The sequence below is a fragment of the Tupaia chinensis genome, unplaced genomic scaffold (assembly GCF_000334495.1).
Source record: "Tupaia chinensis unplaced genomic scaffold, TupChi_1.0 Scaffold000078_1, whole genome shotgun sequence".
Lineage (NCBI taxonomy): Eukaryota > Metazoa > Chordata > Mammalia > Scandentia > Tupaiidae > Tupaia > Tupaia belangeri.
The window spans coordinates 204,969-227,137 of record NW_006159539.1 but is presented as its reverse complement, the minus strand read 5'-3'; the positions used below and the strand labels follow the sequence as shown (position 1 = coordinate 227,137).

The following is a 22,169-nucleotide window of genomic DNA, read 5'->3' as shown; positions in this document are numbered from 1 at the left end:
GTGTGGGGGGGGGGGGACGGCCGAGTGGAGGCCCCGGGGCTGGAACCCTGCAGGCAGGGTCGCCTGGACCTGCAACGACAGCGGGGCGGAGGAGGGGGACTGCGCGGAGCCCAGGGAGGGTCTGGAGCGCAGGGAAGGGGCCGGAGAGGCCATTTGGCAGTTAGATGGGTGGGTCCCAGTGGGAGATGAGACCTCCTGGGGCCGAGGTCAGAGCGCTTGAGGACCCAACACCGTAGGGGAATAGGCCGAAAGAGTGGGAGCCCACCCGGGACAGCCTTGAGGGAAGGTGTGGGTCTAGGCAGAGTGGGCGCCCATATCAGGATAAATCATGGGGTGCAGCCCATGGCGTCCTAGTTGAGACGGCTAGAGCCCACATGGCACGGTTCGAGTCCGGACCCAGCAGCTTGAAACATGCCAAGTATATGCGTATGGATGCCTAAAATCTCGAAAGGGTGGAGATGAAGGTGTTGTGATGCGAGATATCATAAAGACCGGACCACCAATAAATTAGTTTTAGGAGCCTTTATTCCTGGCCAGAGACTGCCATCCTGGCCAGGGACTGCCTCTCCTGCCACTGGCAGGGAGTGGTTTGTTTTTTCGACAGCCCTGATCCACAGCTTTGCAGAGCATTTAAGCACCAAACTCACAGGGGAACATTACACTTGGCAAGGGTGGGGGTGAGAGGGCTATAGGGAGGAAGGTCTGCAAGGGTTGCTGTATTCCTTTACCAGCAGTCTGTTAGTGTACAGAGCGGAGCAGCGTGTCTTTCCTTACGTGTAACCACACCTTGTCTTCACTCTGCTCGATGGGGTGGGTGAGGCGGGCCTACGGGATGCATCTTAGCCTAACATACACCATTTTTCTTACCTGTTTTAGTCTATCACATTCCCCACTGGCTTTTTTCAAGATTAAAATCTTTGAATCTGTTTATTGTACCAGAATGGGACAATAATGGCTACTTAGAACTATTCATTGTTAAACTAGTTTTCCTTTCTTACCAGTAACCACTTTTTCAGTTGGTTTAAACTTTTTTTTTTTTATCACCCCAGACTTGTTGGTGTAAAAACAGCAAGCTTTACTTGATCCCAAACATAGGCCTCTCTGTTTTAAGAACAACTAAGCCTCTTCTGTTTTGTAAATCCTTTTGGCCAATGAGCCGAGGGATTCTTCTAGTCCAGTTAGTCAAGGTCCTTATTTACCTGGGCTGAGAGGACTTTTAGGGTTTTGTTTTCTCTCAGCCTCACTCCCTAGAGTAACAGTGCATTTTTTTAAAGAGGTTTTTGCTATAGGGCGCATACGCTCGCCAGACAGAGAGAGACAGAGACAGAAAGCGAGAAATCACCCCCCAGGGGGATGGCCATGCTGCAATCCCTTCTCCATTCTCCTCTGAGGATCTTGGGCACGCATGCACAAGTGCCCGGTATGAGTTTAAGCCACTGGGTCCAGGACTCAAACCCCAGTCGACTACATGGGAGTCCAGCGACATAGCCATTACACAACTGCTAGTCCCAGTAACAGTGCATTTAGGTTAAAACTCCAAAGTGTGGGGAAACCCAGGGTTCCGAAACAAGCTAGGATTTACGCAAGGGGTTATGCCACTCGTCAGTCCCAGTGGGGGTCGTCCTTTGTACTTGGGTGTGGTGAATCCCACGTTGCTCCATGCAGCTTGACTACAGTTGGCATAGCACGACGGGAAAAGGACCAGCCGAACAGGTCTCCAGCGAGGCAGACTCCTGCTTTCATATTCACACCAAGTCCCCAGGCTGCAGGTTGCCAGCAGCTGTCACCTGGTTGAAGACCTGAAGGCTGGTAAGCTTCCCGGAGAAGGTGTTGCTTCCTTTTGCTGATACCTGTAAGGCTTGCAGGGACTTCAAAAAGGCATGGTTGGAAAGTTCCCCTTTTATCTCCTCATCAGTCTTGGGGACAAGTGGAGGCAGCCCTCCAAACATTATTTTAAAGGGGGTCAATTCCTGGGGACCAGCAGTTAGTGTAATGGCTATGTCGCTGGACTACCACGTAGTCGACCGCGGTTCGTGTCCCGGACCCGGTGGCTTAAAACTCACGCCGGGCGCGTGTGCGTCGTGCCCAAGATCCCGAGAGGAGAATGGAGGAGAAGGGATTGCGGCGTGACCATCCCCCCTGGGGGATGATTTCTCGCTTTCTGTCTCTATGTCTCTCTCTGTCTGTCTGGCGAGCGCACGCGCCCTACAGTGAAAATCTCTCCAAAAAAAAAAAAATGGGGGGGTCAATTCCTACGCGTAAGGGGTGCAACGTGCACGCAGAAGGGCAAAAGGAAGAAGACTCACCCAGTTTTCACCAGTCTCCAACTTCCACTTGGTTCAAGCTTTTTTAAGCATCCTATTTATTTTCTGTACTTGTCTTGAATTCTGAGGTTGATAGACACAGTGAAGTTCTCCATTTTTAAACATTTTGCCAATATCTGAGTAACACGGGTGGTGAACGCCGGACCATTGTTGGACCCGAGTTTCTGGCAACCCAAAGCGTGGGACAATTTGAGACCATAATGTGAAGCAACTACCTGTGCTGTCTTGGATTTGGTGAGGTATGCCTCTGCCTAACCAGAAAAAGTGTTTATGAACACCAGCAGGGGTGGTGCCCTGCCGCCTCATGAGGGAGCTCGGTGAAGTCGAGCCCCCAGTGTTCTCCAGGGCTCTGTTCTCAGAGTCTGGTCCCATGGTATGGGGGAACTGACTTCCCAGGGTTTACTTGAGCACAGATGCAACATCTTCTGGCTGTGTCTTTGGCAACTTTTGTCAGTCCAGGAATATGAGAGTCCCTCTTGAGAAGTCCTGTTACCTTTGTTTCCCTAGATGAGTGTTCTGATGGAGTAGGGAGATGGCCCCATCCTAGAGCGTCTGGGAGGAGGAGTCGCCCGTCAAGCAGCTCTTTCCATCCCTCAGGCTGGTCTGTGGCACTTAGGGCATGACCTAATTCTTTTTTCCTCCAGAGTGCATCTAGACTTCTTGGCAAATGTTCGAGGAGGAAGTGTGGGTGGATTTGCAGGGGCCCTGCTGACTTTAGGGCGACATCTGTGAATACTCTGTTTGCACAGGCAATTTGACCCACCTTGATGCCTCTGAGTCTAGTCCCTTGGTTAAGTAGGCCATAGGCCGCTATCGTGGTCCCAGAGTTTGCATTAGGACCCTCTTCATGATACCCTTTGACTCAGCCATGTACAGTTGGAACGGGTTTGAGATGTCAGGGAGGCCTAAAGCTGGGGCACTCACCAGAAGCAGACTTCAAGACCCAGAAGGCTTGTTCCTCTGCCTTCGTCCATCTCAATAGGACAGGACCTGAGCCTGGTAAAGGGAACACAGACATGCTGGTGAGTGAGCAGCTCCCGATGGGACACCTACAGAGGTGGGACGAATTTTTCATTAGATTTCATTGAGGCACACAGAAAGAAACTGGCTCCTTTAGGCCATCTACTGATCCCAAAGAAATAATTATTTTTTATTTTAACTTTATTTGTTTATTTTAATTTGACTGGCGGTGGAGGGGAGAGTGAGAAAGCAAGCCACCAGGTCTAGGATTCGAACCACAGTTGGCCATGTGAGAGTCCAGCACCCTTAACTACCATATTCCCTGCTGGCTCCCCACATAGATAATTCTCTTTTTAAAAAGAAAGAAATTATATCCCTCCTCCTAAAAAAGTAGAGGCCTATGGAGTTTTTTTGTTATTTATTAAATCATGATTTTTTTTTTTAATAGGTTATAGGGTACCACAGTTGGCTGGAGAGAGACACAGAGAGAAAGAGACAGAGAGAGGGAAAGTGAGAAAGCACCCCCTCCGGAAGTATGACCACACTGCAATCCTCTCTCCATTCTCCTCTCAAGATTTTGGGCATAGATGCACATGCACCTAGTATGTTGTTTAAGTTTTATTTTATTTATTAATCATTGTTATTATTTTAATTTGCTGCAGGGCATGTGTGCTAAATAGAGAGAGAAAATGAGAAAGCAAGCCTCCAGGTCCGGGATTCAAACCATGGTTAGCCATGTAAGAGCCCAGCACTTTAACCACCATGCCACCTGCTGGCCCCGCACCTGGTATTTTTTTTTTTAATAATTATTTATGTAATTTTATTTATTCATTCATTTAGTTTAGTTTAACCAGACATACACACACATAGAGGAAGTGAGAAAGCAAGCCACCAGGTCCAGGACTTGAACCGTAGTCAGCCATGCGGGAGTGTCCAGCACCTTAACCACCACGCCACCTGCTGGTCCCCACCTGGTATGTTTTTTAAGCTGCTGATTCTGGGACTCAAACTGCAGGCGGTGGTGTGGGATCCAGCCACTTTAACCAGTGTGCCACCTCCTGACCCTGGAATTGTATTTTAACTATGGAGTCTCTGGACTGAACCATGATTTTGGTGCTCAGAGCACTGGAAGCTGGGGTAGAGTTTAAGCACTCGCAGTGCCCTCTGGCTCACACAGTGGTTTACGCTCGTGCTATAAGGCTGGGCTGGGCTGGGCCACTGTGTGAGATGGATTCCCCTGTTATTCCTCTTTTCTTACTGGCTCAACCGCTGGGTGGCTCCTGGGCGCCTCATCTCTTCATTCTCAGTGTGAAGTGTGAGCTCACCTCCATCTCTCCACCTCCAGGCTTTGGGGCCCACCTGGGTATTCCCCCCCACTGGGGTAGTTACCGCCCCTGCCCTCCTAACAGGAATCCTCGCTCCTGGCGGTGGGCAGCCGTGCACATCCTGCCTGTTTTCCAAGTGAGTCCCGTATAGGAGCCCTGAAGCCTTCCTTCCTCCCACCCAGAACAAAGCCAAACCAAACTGTAAAACAAGAACACAGCTGCTGGTTTGGAATTTTTGGCTCCACTTATTCCCCCTCAGAGGCCCAGAACTAGTATTTCTCCTGGAGCTCCATTTTCTTAATATGAGTTGGCATCTATTAGAGAACTGAACTACCAGCTGGGTGAAATGCGCATCAGAGTCAAATCATTAGTAGTCTTCGAGTGATCACTAGTTAGCGCTACATAGAAAGAGATCAGATGCCCGGTCACATGGCTGGACATTGCCACAGGGCTCCTGGTGATGGTAACAGAGAGAAAGGTCCCTTCAAGCATGGGGTGGATAGGCTTAGTGGGTGGTTCTGGTTGTTTTTAAGTATATTTATGATAATGCTTGCACGTGCATACAAGACAGACGCGCCCTAGGCACAGTCCTCGCGCTGCGATCCCCGCTCCCCAACCCGTCAGGATCCTGGATGTGCACACATGCACTCAGCACACTTTCAAGCCAGCCTGGAGATCCGAACTCACAGTCAGCCAGTTGGCCATGTGGCTTCCAGCACTGACTGTGCCACTGGACTGCCTGAACATTTAGGTTTCTATCTGTATCCTCAGAGCTATTGAGATGTCTACAGGAAACAACACTGGTACAGCTAATATGTAACTCCTATGCCCTGTAGCTTCTTTTTCTCCCCCTAGGAGGGCGTTGTGACTGGATTCAGCGGGGGTTTTAGGGCAGCAGCCATCCCGTTACATCCTGTCTGCACAGGAGCCCGTAGGAAACCAGTGGACCATTTTTCTCTGCTCTCCTTTGTAGGGAAGATGGAAGAGCTGAGTGAAGCCCTGGCCAGTAGCTTTTCTGTGTCTCAGGATCTGAACAGCACAGCTGCCCCGCACCCCCGCCTGTGCCAGTACAAATCCAAGTACAGCTCTTTGGAGCAGAGTGAGCGGCGGCGCCGACTACTGGAGCTGCAGAAGTCGTAAGGATGCATGAGCGCTTCAGCTGGGGGCTGGGGGCCCTTCGGGAGGCTGCTCCTCTCCCTCCGGAACCCTTTCAAAGGAGACTCGTTGAAAGGGTTGGGTTGCTCTTCCTGCCCAGGGTCAGGAGGGGTAAGTCCTGGAGGAGGTAGGCCACTTTTATACTCAGAGATTCGGAGGAGATGAGGGAGTAAGGGCAGTCTGAAGTTTGAGAGCAAAAACTTAATTACTTGGTTACATTTTCCTAATTTTTTTTCTGGCAACAGCCCTAAGTTCTGTGCTTTAGGGACTTGTGCAGGCCACACCCAGACTTCCACTCCCCACATTTCCTGGGTTGCCTATGTGTGGCTTCCCCCATGCTGTCCACCCTGGTGTTGGTACGGCCTTCTGGTGCGCAGTCAGCCTGAGCTTGTGTGTGGGGCTGTTGGGCATTGAAGACAAATGACACCACGGGGATCTGAGGAGATGCGTCCATACACTTATGTCCTAACCCTAACCTAACCCTAATCCTAACCCTGCTGCCGAGGGCCAACAGGCAGGGGCAGGACAACAGCGTGTGCAGCTGAGCTGCTCTGGGGCAGGGTGCAGCAGGAGCTTTTTCTGGGCCGTTACTTAGGACACAGTGGCCAGAGCAGCCCCTGACAGCTGCAGGATTCCCCTACAGGCTGCAGGGGCCTGGCGCACCCTCCCCAGGTATGTCCAACAGAGAGGATTCCTTTGGCCTCTGGCTTGCAGACAGATGGCAGTCCCAGATTCCTTTGCCACTACCCTACCTTGTGTTTCATAGTTATTTTTTCTGGAATAGGTATCATGTTCATATTGTTCAAAATTCAAAATACACGTGGCCAAATACATGGTGGTTAAAGCGCCAGATTCCATATGGTTGTCACCGCAGTTCAAGTCCTGGAACTGGCAGCTTGAAAATCACACTGGGCACGTGCGCATGTGTGCCCAGAATCCTGACATGAGACTGGAGACGGCTGCAGCGGACCACCCCCAAGGGGTGATTACTCACTCTGCTCGTTCCCTTGTGAGCGCATCACCCTATGGTGAAAAGCTTAAAAAAGATTTTCTTTGCCCACCTGTAGGGAGCCCTGAGGAAGGCTAAGTGTGGTTGGGGGGGTCCCGTTTAGGATCCGCGAGGAGCAGCTGACTGTATTGCCCTAGGTGCAGGACGTCCCATCGGCTCGTACTCTGCCCCTGTAGAGCCTTTGCAGGAAATGTCCACTGCAGACAACTTCCTGCATGACCTGAGGCCTGTCTGTCCTCTGTTCTTTTTCTTCAGCAAGCGGCTGGATTACGTGAACCATGCCAGGAGGTTGGCCGAGGATGACTGGGCAGAGGTGGAGAGTGAGGAGGAAGATAAGAAAGCCGATGAAGACATGGATGTCGACCCTGGCAAGAAGCTTCCCAAGCGCTATGCTAACCAGGTGAACGGTCTAGAGAGGGGCAGTCTTGCGAGCCCCTGCCCTCCACGGTTTAGCCAGAGCCCATCCAGTAAACGTGTCTCAAAGCGAGGCCTGGAATCCTCAGAGTGCTGTACGCAGAAAGCCGGGATGGTGAGGCTGGCATAGGTGCTCAGGACCTCCACTCGGTGGAGCCCATGAGTACTGGGTGTGGAAACTCTTGGCTCAGGTCTCAGGTCTGCGGAACCATGAGCCGTCACTGCAATGACAGACCCCACATCCCCATCACGTGAGTAGGCACTGCCGGCAGTTGTGGTCTGGGACTACCCAGCCCCGCCCCGGGCCCTACATGTGGTCAGGAGTGGTCCCCAGACAGTGCTGGTCTTCACATGCTGGTTCGAGCAGGTGGGAGACACAGCCACCCTAGAGTGAAGCGGGCCTGCCCATGCAGCCTGGCCAGTCGGCTGGCCAGCAGATGGTGGAGGTCGTGAAGGAGCAGAGCACAAGGAGACTTGGATCTAGATCCCAATTAGGTCCAGAGGCCCAGACAGTGTAGCTTGTGATGTCACGGGGGAGCAGGCGTGGAGGCTGACCTCACGCAGACGTTCCAGGTTTTCCAGAAGGTGAAACCCAAGCATCTATCACCTTGGAGTCCTCACCTGCCCTCAGCATGTGGCTGCAGAGTGCCCCACATCCCTTTCTGTGCCCCAGATACAACACAGAACATCCTCTGTGACAAAGTGCAGTTCAGTTCTGGTCACAAGCATTGCTGAAGGACCTCCTCTGGGTTAAATCAGGTCGGCCATGCCACAGGGGAGAGACACGGACCAGGAATAGCCCTGACCTGGAGTAAGTGTAGACCATGGTTTTTGCAATAAGAAAGTGAGATTCCTTCCCACCAGGGCGGTTACAAAGGTGTGAAGTTGGGAAGGTTCAAGAAGAAGAAAGCAGCCTTCAGGGTGGGTAGGACATGGACAGTCAGAGGTCCAGGGCATTCCGGGCAGCAGACGCTGAACGAGAGCCTGGTGGTGAGAAGACGCACAGGGCCTGTTCAGGAGCAGGCTACAGGGCAGTGAGGATGGAGCAGGCAGATGGGAAGGGGGCAACAGAAGGGATGTGAAAGGCCTCGAAGATACGCAGGGGTTAGACCATCAGATTGCAGAGAACTGCTGAGAATGATTTTCTTTTTTAGAGAGCTTTTTGTTTTAAGGGCGTGTGCACTTGCCAGAGAGACGGAGACAGAGACAGAAAATGAGGGGGATGGCCATGCTGCAATCCCTTCTCCTCCATTCTCCTCTTGGGACTTTAGGTACACACGCATATGTGCCCAGTTTGAGTTTCAAGCTGACAGATCTGGGACTTGAACTGTGGTTGACTCTGGCAATCCAGCAATGTACCCACTATGCCATCTGCTGGTCCTGAGAATGATTGTTAACAGCAATCCAACACATGTGTTTGCCAGAGAGAGAGAGAGAGAGAGGGAGAGAGCGAGCGAGCGCAACCCCCCCTGCAGTTACCATCAGGATTTGGGGCGCACATACATACACTCTCGAACACACTCACACACACACGCACCCAAGTGTCACTTGAACTTTTGGTGTTTTCTCACTACATCCTGTGAGGGAGAGTTGAGCATGCCTTGAACTTAAGATTCAGAGTGCAATGGTGCCATTAACAGGGCTCCAGGCTGCAGGAGGGGAGGGGAGGGTGCTCCAGGGCTGGGGCCTACTTGGCAGCAGAAGGTAGTGAGTCCCACTTGGATTTACTGGGTTTAAGGTGTAGTGGGCAGCACAGACCTGGAGGGAGAGAGGGAGGTCTAGAGAGGAAGGAGGAGGAGGATCAGCAATGACAGGTGCAGCTGTAAAAGTAGATGAGATCGGGCCGGTAGGTGGTATGGTAGTTAAGGTGCTGGACATTCGCACATGGCTGACCACGGTTCGAGGCCCAGACCTGGTGGCTTGCTTTCTCACTTTCCCTCTCTTTCTGTGCCTCTCTCTGGTCAAATTAAAATGAACGAATGAATAAATATTAAAAAGAATTCTTTTTTTTTTTTTTTAAAGAGAGAGCTCTCTCTGCAAGGGGGATAGCATCTATAAGGCAGCCCCCGGAAAAGTGCGTTGCTTTCAGGGAGTGTGGAAGAATGTTGGAGCTAACATGGGAATAGCAGCCTCACCCAGGGCAGGCAGTGCTGGGAGGGAGCAGGGAGAGGGAAGGGATGGTTTGGCAGTGAGGAGGCCTCCTCTGGCCTATAGTGGGCTAACCTGGTGGTCAAGGGAGCCTGATCACATGGCCAGCTGTACTTCAAGTCCCAGACCTGGCAGCTTGAGAAACTCGCTGGGCGTATGTATTTGGGTATCAGTCCGAGAAATGCGTCTCAGGGTCAGGGACTTCATCTCGGAGGTGGAGCCCGTGGTCAGCGTAGTTATGGTGACAGGGACGGAAGAGGTCCCTCAGCCCAGCAGTGGGAGGCGGTGACGGTGGTGGGTGCAGGCCACGGGGTCCAGCAGAGGAGCTGAAGTTCACAGGGAGTGGCCTCTGTCCTGTCAACTGCGCAGGAAACAAGCTTGACTGCTGAGAGCCTGTGGGGCGGAGGTCCCACTGTCAGCCTTTTCTGTCCTCATTCTTTTTTTTTTTTTTTTAATTTGCCAGAAGGTGCATGAGCTCACCAGAGACACAGAGAGGGAGAGAGCGCCCTCTATGGGGAATGGTCACTATGCAATCCCCTCTCACCTGGCCGGTTTTTCAAGCTGCTAGGTCCAGTCCTCAAGCCATGCAGTCTGCCATGTGGGATCCAGCTCCCAGAAACACCAGGCCATGGGCTGGCGCTCCATGATCTTTCTGAAGACGTCTGGCACATGCAGGCCATAGGTGCTTTGTCGTTGTGAGCACTGCCATAGCACACCTCTGCTGAGCCTGTTTGTTTTTTAAATGTGTTTATCTTATTCATGAGAGCGTGCAGAGAGAGAGGCAGGCACCCTCGACAAGGTCTCGTACACTGCAGCCCTCCAGCTTGGCAGAGTCCTGGGCACGTGCACGCTCGGCCTGTTTCCAGGTCAGCTCGGGGCCCAGACCTGGTGCTCCCGTGTCATCCAGCCTGGCACTTCAGTCTGCTACCGCCTGCACCAGCCCGGGCCCTGCTGCTCGTCAACGGTGTCCTCTGTTCCCAGCTGATGCTCTCTGAGTGGCTGATTGACGTTCCTTCAGACCTGGGGCAGGAATGGATTGTGGTCGTGTGCCCTGTTGGAAAAAGAGCCCTCATCGTGGCCTCCCGGGTGAGTGGCTGTCCCCTGCGCTCCCTGCCAAAGGCCTGGTCTGCTGCGGGAGGGACTCTTTTCTCCCCATCTGCCCTAACAGTCGTGCCAGGACTGGGGCTTGCCACGCTTTCCTGCCGGAGGGTGTGGAGAGCCGTCTCCGGGCTGAGGACACCTCAGAATGAGGCAGCCAGGGGAAGGCGATCTCGTGTCTAAGAAGGACGGTCACCTCTCTGCAGGGCTGGACCAGTGCCTACACGAAGAGTGGCTACTGTGTCAACAGGTTCTCGTCCCTGCTGCCGGGGGGCAACAGGCAGCGCTCAAGCACTGCGAAAGGTACCTGCGGGGTGTCTGCTCGTCACGTCCCCATCAGTAAGCGGCCGTGTCCGTGCTTGGTCAGTTGTGTGTTTGTGTGATTCTGCCAGAGACAGAGAGGGAGAGGAGAACCACCCCGGTGGCGCATGGTCGCGCTGCAGCCCTTTCTCCGTTCCTTGGTCCTGCTGGACCGAGCATGCACACATGCGCCTCTAGGCTTGGGATTCAGACTGCACGGTTGCCCATGTGGGATCCAGCTCCTTTAACCACTGGATGACTGGGCTGACTTGGTTCCTTGTTTTAAAGACCCACTTTGGGGCTGTCCCCATGGCCTACTGGTCCCAGGCGTCAGGCCTCCCCTTCAAGTCTGGCCTCCTCAGCTACAGAATAACGTTAGCCCTGTGAGGCCTGCTGGGCTGTGAACTCCCCATGAAGGTCATGCCCTGGACCTCATGACCAGGTGACAGACGCAGTTTTTTGGGGATGGTCCCAAGAAAATGCCGAGGGTAATGATACTCGCTTCTGGGGCTCCCCCCAGATTTCCTCTTGTCCTTTATCATGGTCCTGGCCTCAGCCTCTCCTGCCCACCTGCCTAGCCGAGCGCTGAGGGCCCGGTGCTCAGCTCATTGGCCCACAGTCACTCGGGAGCAATCAGCAGAGCCGCCCTGACCCCTGCTCTCTTCTCTGTTGCCCAGACTCCCTCTGTCTGGAGCCAGACTTCCCCACTGAGAAGAGATGACCGTCCTCGATAGGCACCAAGGTCTCCTGTCCCCTTCAGGAGCCTCCTAGCTCACCTCCTGGCTCCCCACCCATTGCCAGCTCACCATGCTTCCGGCCCCCTGCTCCCGCCACTCCCCCTTCCCTCTGCCCTGTGGTTTAAATCCTCCAGACCCCAGAAGACTCTGCTGCTGTCTTCTCCCCCTGTGCCTTCCTATTGCTCCAGTCTCTCTCCTGGAACTCCTGTTGCTGAGTGGACCTGCATGACTCAGCTCTGAGCATCACCGCTCCTTAGCCGGGCTGCAGCTTCCTTACAGGCCCGGGCCACTCTGGGCTGACGTTTTCCAGCAACACGATACCTGCAAAAGGAGCCAGAAGGCAGTTATAAACCAGCAGATGGAGTAATAGTTACGTCACTAGACTCCCACGTAGTCGACCGTGGTTCAAGTCTTGGACCTGGTGGCTTAAACTCACACCAGACACATGTCGTGCGTGCCCAAGATCCCGAGAGGAGAATGGAGGAGAAGGGATTGCGCGTGGCCATCCCCCCTGGGGGGTGATTTCTCACTTTCTGTCTTTGTCTCTCTGTCTTTCCGGAGAGCGCATATGCCCTATAGCACAAACCTCTCTCCAAAAATAAAGTAGTTGTAAATGAAAGGAGGGTGACTTGCTCTCAAACACGGGCCTCTCTAGGTGAGTAAATGTCCCGGTTCATCTACAAGTTCAGGAGTCCCACTCAGCTCACGGGGTGCCTTGATCCCTCTTGCATTGTCCTATTTCTTGTCCCCTGAACTACTCCAGTAGCCAGGTGGGCTGGAGAGTGCCCTTCCTCACCAGTTGTAGTCCTTAGGGCTTGTGAGTGCCGAGGCTGCGGCTCGCTGGACTGGAGCTTCTGGGGATGGGTCCCTAGATGGGGGCGGAGGGAAGCCTGGTTGCAAGGGGAACCCTGTGCTGACTCTCTGCATGGTGTCCCCAGACTACACCATTCTGGATTGCATTTACAGTGAGGCAAACCAGACCTACTACGTCCTGGATGTGATGTGCTGGCGGGGACACCCCTTCTATGACTGCCAGGTAAGGGCCGCCCTGCCCTCACACTGCTGCTGCCCTCTCCTCCCTCCCGGAACGCAAGCATGGCCCAGCACGCGGGTGTGTATGTGACAGCTTCTCGGCGCGCATAGGATGTGGTGTATCAGGAACGTCATCTAATGCCCCCGCATCTCTCCGTGTGTTTAAATGAGCCGAATTTAAAGCATTCAGTAGCAGGAACTAAGGGAAGCGTAGCAGTTCTCAAGGGGAGGTGAGAGGAGCAGCAGGGGTGTGGGCTGAGGACTTGGGGCAGGGCAGGCTGTAGGCGGAGGTGCCTCCATGCACAGGCGGCCCCAGGAAGAGAAGGTGGAATGGAAGGCCCTGCACTCCTTCACCAGCCAATCCTGGTCCTGGAAATGGCAGGGCAAAATCAAAGGGGGATCTAGAAGGAGACGTTCCAAGCAATGAGCGGCCCCGGCCTTCTCCCTTCTGGTTTAATTTTGGCACCGTCTCCTACCCCTCACCCACTTTCCTCATACTGCTGGGGTTTTGTTTGTTTGTTTGTTTGTTTTTCTTTTTAAAATTTTGATTGGGACCAGCAGATGTGTATTAGTTATGTCTCTGGACTCCCACATAGTCGACCACAGTTTGAGCCCCAGACCTGGCGGATTAAAGCTCACCTAGGCACATGTATGTTGTGCGTGCCCAAGATCCTGCGAGGAGAGTGGAGGAGAAGGGACTAACATGGCCATCCCCACAGGGGGTGATTTCTCACTTTCTGTCTTTGTCTTCCCAGCAAGCGCATGCACTCTATAGCAAAAATATCTATTGAAAAAATGTACATTCTTGGACCAACAGTTGGCATAATAGCTGTGTCGCTGGACTCCCATGTAGTAAACCATAGTTCGAGTCCTGGACCAGGTGACTTAAACTCACGCTGGGCATGTGTGCGTGCGTGCCCAAGATCCCGAGAGGAGAATGGAGGAGAAGGGATTGCGGCGTGGCCATCTCCCCTGGGGGGTGATTTCTTGCTTTCTGTCTCTTTCTCTATGTCTGTCTGGCAAGCACACACGCCCTATAGGTGGGGGGGAGTACATTCTCAGACCTGAGTCTGAAGCTATAGGGTAGGGCTTGTGCTTTTTTCTTTTTTTTTAGATTAATTTATTTAATTCCATTTGTTATTATTTTAATTTGACCAGAGATAGAGAAAGACAAAACAAGAAAGCAAGCCTCTAAGTCCAGGACTTGAACCACGGTCAGCCATAACCACCGCACCACATACTGGCCCTAGGGCTCATGTCATAAGGGTGCAGGCTCAAATGTGAGACTCAGGGTTGACCCTAGGATGCTGCTTAGCAAGGCCATTGCCCATGCCAGGTTTCCAACTTCCAGAGGAGGTTGTACTCCAGGTTCTAAAGAGAATCTCATTGGTGTGGCAGCCATAGAGATTTGCTGTGCTAAGCTCCCTATAGCCTAACCATTGAACCCCAAAACAACCCTGTAAGGAAGTGCCATTATTAGTCTCCTCACAGATCTGGGGCTGAGAGCTGCCCACGTCCAGTGCTGTGGCCACATGCAGAGCCGTGCCTCTAGCCCAGAATGGAAATTCCATCCAGAACATACTTTCCTTTAGTTCTGTTAAAGGGTGTTTCGTGACATGCATTCACAGCCTATACGTTTAGTAACTAAAACAAACCACTTACACTGGTATAATACAAAGATCCAGCTCCCTGGTGGTTAGGGAGCTGGATCCCACATTTGTGTGATTTGAGTCCTGGACCTGGAAAACCATGCTGGGTGCATGTGCGTGTGTGCCCAGAATGCTGGATGGAAGGAGCGGTGGGGGGGGTTGCAGCACCCACAGGTGGTGTTCTCTCCCTCTCTCTTTCTCTGGCAAGTGTACGTGCCCTCTGGCAAATTTAAAAAAAAAAAAGGAAAAGACTTTTTTTGTTTTGTTTTGGTTTGTGTTTTTTGGAGAGGTTTTTGCTATAGGGCACATGCACTCTTCAGAAAGACAGAGAGAGACAGAGAGACAAAAAGTGAGAAATCTCCTCCCAACGGGGATGGCCATGCTACAATCCCTTCTCCATTCTCCTCTTGGGATCTTGGGCACGCACGCACATGTGCCCAGTGCGAGTTTAAGCCACTGGGTCCAGTATTCTAACTGCGGTCGACTACATGGGATGGGAGTCCAGTGACATAGCCATTATGTCAACTGCTAGTCCCAGGTAAAGGCTGTTTTATATTTTCCCAAACAAAATAATTATTTTTTTGAGAGGTTGTCGCTATAGGACGCGTGCGCTCGCCAGACAGACAGAGAGAGATATAGAGACAGAAAGCGAGAAATCACCCCCCAGGGGGGATGGTCATGCCGCAATCCCTTCTCCTCCATTCTCCTCTCGGGATCTTGGGCACTCATGCACACGTGCCCGGCGTGAGTTTAAGCCACCAGGTCCGGGATGTGAACCGCGGTCCACTACGTGGGAGTCCAGCGACATAGCCATTACGCTAACTGCTGGTTCCCCAAACAAAATAATTTAAAAGGGTAGAAGGTTCTAAATAGCTACCGAAGTACATAGATCAATAATTCAGAGAATAAAGTAGTTTGCGAAGAGTTTTAACTGTATGTAGTTTGTAGGGCTCAGGACTAAAATGAAACAGTGAATGTATGTGTTTTGGAGTCAGAAAGTCCTGGGTCCCACAGTATTTTCTCTTTGTACCCACACAAATGGCTTAAATTTTCTCAACCTCAGAGTCCTCACTTGTAAAATGGAGAAAACGGTAACACAACTGCCAGGGCTGCAGATTAATAAGGTGTTGTGTACCTGGGCCAGATGGTGGCACAGCGGTGATACAATGGATCCACTTGGAAACGTCCTCCCTTTCCCAAAGACCTTTCCCAAGGTCACAGCCCAGGACCTCCCCTGCACGTGTGTGTGCACTTGCCAGTGATCTGGGCTGGTGAGATTCGGGGCGGATCGTGGCGTGAAGACCCTGTTGAGGGTGTATGGATCTCTCTCATGAAGTAAATAAATAAACTTAACAGAACAAAATGATTTCTGGAGGCCAGCAGCCGGTATGGTTAAGGCACTGGATTCCCACATGGCTGACCACAGTTTGAGTCTCAGACCTGGCATGTGTGCATGTGTCCAAAATCCTAAGAGGAGAATGGAGGAAAAGGGATTGCCATGTGATCATCCCTCCAGGGGTCTGATCTCTCACTTCTCTCTGTCTCTCAGTAAGCGCATGTGCCCTATGGTAAAACCTTTAAAAAAAAAAAAAAAAGATTCTGTGCTTAAAGCCTATGCATGGATCCTGACACATATAGGCCTTCAGTGATAAATGATTGCTTAACTGCCACTAATGAGCCTACCAAAAAATTTTAAGACTTATTTATTTAATCTTATTTATTCATTCATTTATTTTAATTTGACCAGAGAGAGAGAAAGTGAGAAAACAAGCCACCGACTCCAGGATTTGAACCATGGTCGGCCATGTGGGAGTGTGTAGCACCTTAACCAGCATGCCACCTGCCAGCCCCACTGCAAAGGTTTTTAAGCACCCTCCTGACTGGATGGTTCTGAGGGGATAGGGGTCAGAGAGACATGCTTATGTCTTCACTACGGCGGGCGAAGAGCAGTATCTAACCCCCACTTCCCTTCTCCATGCAGACCGACTTCCGATTCTACTGGATGCTTTCCAAGTTGCCAGAAGAAGAAGGGCTAGGAGAGAAGACCAAGCTCAATCCCGTAAGGCCGGCCTCAGGGTCCCAGGATGGGTCGCTGTCTCTGTGCCGTCAGGAACGGATTTCGCTGAGGCAACGTGTGTGATGGGAGGGAGTATCTAACCCCCACTTCCCTTCTCCATGCAGACCGACTTCCGATTCTACTGGATGCTTTCCAAGTTGCCAGAAGAAGAAGGGCTAGGAGAGAAGACCAAGCTCAATCCCGTAAGGCCGGCCTCAGGGTCCCAGGATGGGTCGCTGTCTCTGTGCCGTCAGGAACGGATTTCGCTGAGGCAACGTGTGTGATGGGAGGGCTGGGCCTCGCGGCTGTCCACGCCCGATTCCATCTTTTATTCTGATAATCACTAATTAAGTGAATAGCCTTGCTTGACCTTCATTTCTGTGTCTGTAAAATAAGATGAATGACATTTAGTTTAGAGCGTTGTGTAAGAACCATACTGTGGCGTGGAGATTAAGGTAGCTAGATCGGACGTGGCCAATAGCACAGTTCGAGTCCTAGACCCAGCAGCTTGAGCAACATGCTGGCCACTGGTGCATGTGTGCCCAAAATCTCAAAGGAGACATGGCAGAGAAGTGATTGTGACATGGCCATCCCCCATGGGGGGTGCTTTCTTATTTTCTTTCTCTCTACCACTCTCTCTTTGTCTCTGTAAGTGCACACGTTGTATAATAAAACAAACCTAAACAACAAAAGAAGGGACTGGAGGCCAGCAGGTGGCGTGGTGGTTAAAGGCACTAGACTCCCACGTTGCCAACCACGGTTCAAGTTCTGGACCTGGTGGCTTGCTTTCTCATTTTACTTCTTTTGCTCTCTCTGTCTCTCTCTAATCTAACTGGAATATAATAATAATGCATAAACAGTTAAATAAAATAATTCTTAAAAATAAAACTAGGCACTGACTAGATGATGGGCTTCCCAGCTCAGATACAAGAGCAGTGATTCTTGGTTTCATTCTTCTATAAAAAGTTTGCCAAAGGGCCCCTATGAGAAATCAGGGTGGTGGCAGGGAAGCACCCCGCCCTGTTGAGATTTTGGGCACACACACATGCTTGGCACGTTTTTCAAGCCACTGTGGGTGAGGTTCAGCTGTGCAGTCAGCCATGTAGGACCTGGCTTCCTTAACCAGCAGGCCAGCCTGAATTGGAATCCCTAAAGAACGTCTGGAGACCCTAGATCTGCTACAGCAGAAACGCCAGAGTGAGGCCCCAGAGTCTTTCATCGAGCCTTTCGTTGTAACTGATGTGGGGACATTTGGGAACCTGTGGACCAGAATCCTAAACAGCATTTTTTTTTTTTTAAGTTTTTTGCCATAGGGTGTGTGTGTTTGCTGGAGAGAGACACAAAGAGAGACGGTGAGAAATCACCCTGCCACAGTGGGTGGCCACACCACAATCCCTTCTCCTCCATTCTCCTCTTGGGATTTTGGGCATGCATGCACACGTCCAGTATGGTTTTCAAAGTGCTGGGTCTAGGGAACCAGCAGTTAGCGTAATGGCTATGTCGCTGGACTCCCACGTAGTCGACCGCGGTTCGCGTCCTGGACCCAGTGGCTTAGAACTCACGCTGGGCGCGTGTGCGTGCGTGCCCAAGATCCCGAGAGGAGAATGGAGAAGAAGGGATTGCGGCGTGACTATCCCCCCTGGGGGGTGATTTCTCGCTTTCTGTCTCTATGTCTCTCTCTCTGTTTGGCGAGCGCATGCGCCCTATAGCGAAAACCTCTTCAAAAAAAAAAAAGTGCTGGGTCTAGGACTCGAACTATTCATCTGACCATGTGAGATCCAGTGTCCTATGCCATCTGCTGGCCCCAGTCTTTTCATTTTATAGAGGAGACTGCCTTCCCCCAGGTCCCAAGGTCCTGACGAGCCAAGGTATCATGGCTCTCTGCTCAGCGGTTTAAATATGCAGTGGCTATTTTCAGGGTGCTTCATTAGCTACGCTCTGCAGGTTGACATTTGTTTAGATCACTTACAAAGTTGTCTAAAGGCAACTAGGCAAGCAGTCATAGAGTAAATGCAGTCTCTGCTGCTGGCGGTGTTTTTAGGAGGTCCCAAAGAACATGCTTGGAGGAAGGGGAGCTTGTTACCCATTGACTCTCCACAGCAAGCCTGTGAGGCAGATCCTTTTATCCTCCCATTTTACAGATTGGAAAGTGGAGGCACGCAGAGGTTAAATGACTGGCTGGGCTGGGATTCAGGCTCTCTACTGTGGGGTGTGCAGTCCTAATTACTTTGTTACACTGCTTCAGTCTAACAGTTCCTGCTGGGAGCCAGCCAGGGTGTGGTGGTTGAGTCCCCCATATGGGTCCCCCATAACCAACTGTGTGCATGATTCAAATCTCAGACTTGTGACTTAAGAAACATGCCAGGAGCATGTGCATGCGTGCCCAAAATTGCAAGAGGAGAAGGGATTGTGGCGTGGCCATCCACCGTGTGGGATGAGTTCTCACGTTCCCTTTCCCTCTCCCTGTCTTTCCAGCAAGCATATGCCCCTGATAGCAAACTTAGAAACATCCCTGCTGGCATGAAAAGGGTTTTACTCACCCTTCATGAGGGGCACCATCATGGGCCAGCGTGTCACACAGCCCCTCTAGTACAGCACAGCCATTCTCGGTCCCTACTACGTGTTTCTGCTCGTTTAATTTGCCAGAGGGTGCACGCGCTCATAGGAAGAGGTAGAGAGAGAGGCGTGACATTTCTCCTTCACTCAGGAAAGGTCATGCCATAACCCCTTCTCCATTTATCCTTTCAGGATTTTGGACATACACATACATGTGCCAGGCATGTTCCCTGAGCTGCCAGGTCTGGGACTTGAACCATGTATTTGGTCATGTGGGATCCAGCTGCCCTAACCACCAGGCTGGGGGCTGGCCCCTCACTGCATGTTCAAGTCAGCTGGAGAGCTTGCAGATGGCCTGGGCCCAGCTCAGACCAGCTCAGTAAGGGCCTGGAGGTGAGGCTGGCATCAGTGATTCTCGGCATCTCCCCGATGGTCATTGTGTGTAAAGAAAGATGAGACCCATGGACTCATCCTTTAGGTGGTGGGCGGAGCAGGGGCCTGAAACCGTTCTCTGGTAGAGCTTTTCACCTGCTAGCCTGGCCATCTCGTTGGTAACGTACTCATTCTTTGTTCTGTTTCATATTTCAGTTTAAATTCGTGGGGCTGCAGAACTTCCCTTGTACCCCCGAGAGCCTGTGTGAGGTACTGTCTATGGATTTCCCTTTTGAGGTAATGAACCCTTTGTCTTTTCCGCTCCGATGTGATGGTAGGGTGTAGGGAGACCGTGTTAGAGAAGGTCTCAGATGTCCAGGCATCAGGAAGGGTTGAGGGCTGATTTGGGCAAGAGGGCATGCTTTCCGCCTTCAGGGTCTCCGCTCCATCCCTGCTAGGTCGGCCAGGGTACCAGAGCCGGCAGGGCCCCAAAAGGAAGCTCATCAGCTGCCTCACTAGACAGAGGAGAAACTGAGACTTAGAGGGGGTGGCCAGGACTTCCGTCCCTGGGTCCTCCATGGATGTCTCTTCTGATCTAAGCTTGAGAACCAGCCTCTCATCTGACCGCTGTGGCTGGACATACAGAGGCTTCTGTGACTAAGATCTCAAAAAGTGTTGGAGCCCTCCGTCTAATCCCTACTTGTCGCAGAGAAAACGCTGCTGCAGGGCAGGACTTGCCGGGGGGCGGGAGGGTGTTCCAGGGAGAGTAACCAGCCCATCCCGGTTTGCTCACAGCTGACCCTGCCCAGCGTCCGCACTGAAAGTCTCCCGTTGCCCGAAGCCCCTCGTCCTGGGCCGTCCCTGTACTTCCTCTCTCCAGGCTCTGTAACAAGTTTGCCTCTGCCCATCACACCCTTTAAAATTCCGCCTCTCCACCCGCCAATGTTGGCCTGAGCCGCGGGGTGCAGTCCTGCGGGCGGACCACAGCTTCCCGAATAAGACATGGCCAAGGCTGTCGCCTTCATTTCTGGGAGTCAATTAAGGAGGTGGTGAGAACACCATCTTTATTTATAGCTCTTATGCCCCAGCGATAATCAATGCTTTTTAGAGATGAGTCACTGAATCACAGGAAGGAAAATGCAGGGCTGTAGGAGGTCTTCCCGTTGAGAAAAACTGTGGTTCCCAGAAGACGGCTCACAGGCGACACAGGGGCGGTTGCAGCAGCAGCAGCTGGGGTCGGCTCTGGGCGCCACGTCCGTGCTCAGCAGCTGGCGCTCGGGTGCCGTCCAGGTCCCTGCAGTTTATCCTGCGCGGAGTTCCTCCCCGCCGCAGAAACCTCGGAGTAGTTTTCTGCCTGGAGTTTGGGGACAGAGACCTGGGCTCAGGCTGAACTTCTGCCCCCTACTCACTGAGTAGGCAGGCCCCAGAGCTCCTGGGTCTGAGCGGCCCCTTCTCTCCAGCACCTTGTGGATAGGAGGGTGAAGTGGCGGGTAGGAGAGCTCCCTGTAAACAGGAAGGTGCTGTTTATGCTTTTATTTCCCCAGATTTCGTTTTCTAGGACATTTCTTCCTTTAGGGAAACCACGTGTGTGAAGCGAGGACTCTTTCCTCTGGCAGTGACCCAGGAAAGAGCTGGACCACAGACCTGCCCCTGTGGGTCCAGCTCTCCTGGGGACACGTGGCCCCAGAGTCACTCTGTTCCCATTCCCCTCCTGTAGGTGGACGGACTCCTCTTCTACCACAAGCAGACCCACTACAGCCCCGGCAGCACCCCCTTGGTGGGGTGGCTGCGCCCCTACATGGTGTCCGATGTCCTCGGGGTGGCTGTGCCCGCTGGCCCCCTCACTGCAAAGCCAGGGTATGCCGGGCAGCAGCTCCAACAGATTATCGAGCACAAACGGGGCCAGCGGGAGGGCGTGGCAGGCACGCCTTCGACCAAGGCCGCTGGCAGTGGGTGCTATGAGCTGGAGCACCTGTCCACCCCCAGGCCGAAGAGCCCTCCCCGTCACCCCGACCACTCTGGGACCCTCATGGAGAACTGAAGAGGGCAGCCATCTTCAAAGGCACGGGGTGATGCCTGGCCCAAGAACGAGACCGAGGAGGAGGAGGACGACGGCGACAGCAGGTGACATCATCTTAGTGACTTTGCAGAGCCACTGCAGCTGAACACAGTCTGTCTCCTGGCTGAAGTGCTGGCCCAGGCGGTGGAAAGGTGCCAGGCCCAGTGGCTTTCCGGGCGACCTGAGCAGCACCTGTTGTGATGAGCGTACCCCAGACCCATGGTGTAAATATATGCGATTCCTAGGAAAGGTGTTGTTTGTGGTTCTTCAGCTGTGGACAGCCGAGGAGCCCCTGCGCCCCGCCCCGTCGTGCTTAGCTGTGATAGCCAAGGCCGGCCTGGTGCCCTCATTAGCACTGACATTCTGCTGAGTTTTCAGTTACTGCTGTTGCTAACTTCATTTTCTGAAAGGTCTTACCAGGAACTGCAGTTCTTGGTATTTGAATATGTTCCCTCTTCTGAGAAGACAAGTGTGATTCTCTTTGGTTTAGCACGGCCAGAGATAAGATGCAAACGGAGTTCATTCACCACATCCACAGATATCGGAGCACCTGCCAGGAGAAAAGCCTCGTGCCAGGCCCCTGCAGTGTGGAGTGGAATTTGCAGGATAGGACTCAGTCCTGCCCTCGAGGGCTCATAGTCCCGCAAGAGAGTCAGGCCACCAGCATGGAGGGCACGGCATGTCTGGCTGGTGAGATGAGGGCTGTGGTGCGAGAGCTGCATGGAGCGTGGACTTGGGGTGCAGGAAGAGCTGGGGCGGGGTTCGCAGAGAGGTCAGAGCTGCCTGGGCTCCCAGGAAGGCCCCAGCATGTTCTGCAGACAAGTAGGGGCATTCCCCTTTGTGCTGAGAGGGTCTGCAGCTGCACCCCTCCAGAGCGGGACGGCCTTAGTTGGGAAACCAAGGCAGGTTCAGCTTAGCTCGAGTACAGAGTAGCATTGGAGAGCTTGGAAGAGGAGGCTGGAGGAGAGAGGGCAG

General features: G+C 52.6%; 1 protein-coding gene across 3 annotated transcripts in view; it reads left to right on the top strand.

The window, feature by feature from the left end:
• Window positions 1-21,443, top strand: part of SNUPN (snurportin 1) — a 26,898-nt gene extending 5,455 nt beyond the window's left edge. The window contains exons 1-9 of one of the 3 annotated variants that reach the window (XM_014584964.2): window positions 1,662-1,809; window positions 5,583-5,745; window positions 7,029-7,173; window positions 10,317-10,421; window positions 10,640-10,772; window positions 12,409-12,506; window positions 16,133-16,210; window positions 19,352-19,432; window positions 20,853-21,443. In XM_014584964.2, coding sequence (XP_014440450.1) covers window positions 5,588-5,745; window positions 7,029-7,173; window positions 10,317-10,421; window positions 10,640-10,772; window positions 12,409-12,506; window positions 16,133-16,210; window positions 19,352-19,432; window positions 20,853-21,176 — 1,122 coding nt within the window. In that variant the 5' untranslated portion in view covers window positions 1,662-1,809; window positions 5,583-5,587 and the 3' untranslated portion in view covers window positions 21,177-21,443. Of the gene's footprint in view, window positions 1-1,661; window positions 1,810-5,582; window positions 5,746-7,028; window positions 7,174-10,316; window positions 10,422-10,639; window positions 10,773-12,408; window positions 12,507-16,132; window positions 16,211-19,351; window positions 19,433-20,852 lie in introns of those variants that run through there. The other 2 variants (XM_014584963.1, XM_006142584.3) reach the window with 2 other exon arrangements.
• The last annotated feature ends 726 nt before the right edge of the window (window positions 21,444-22,169 follow it).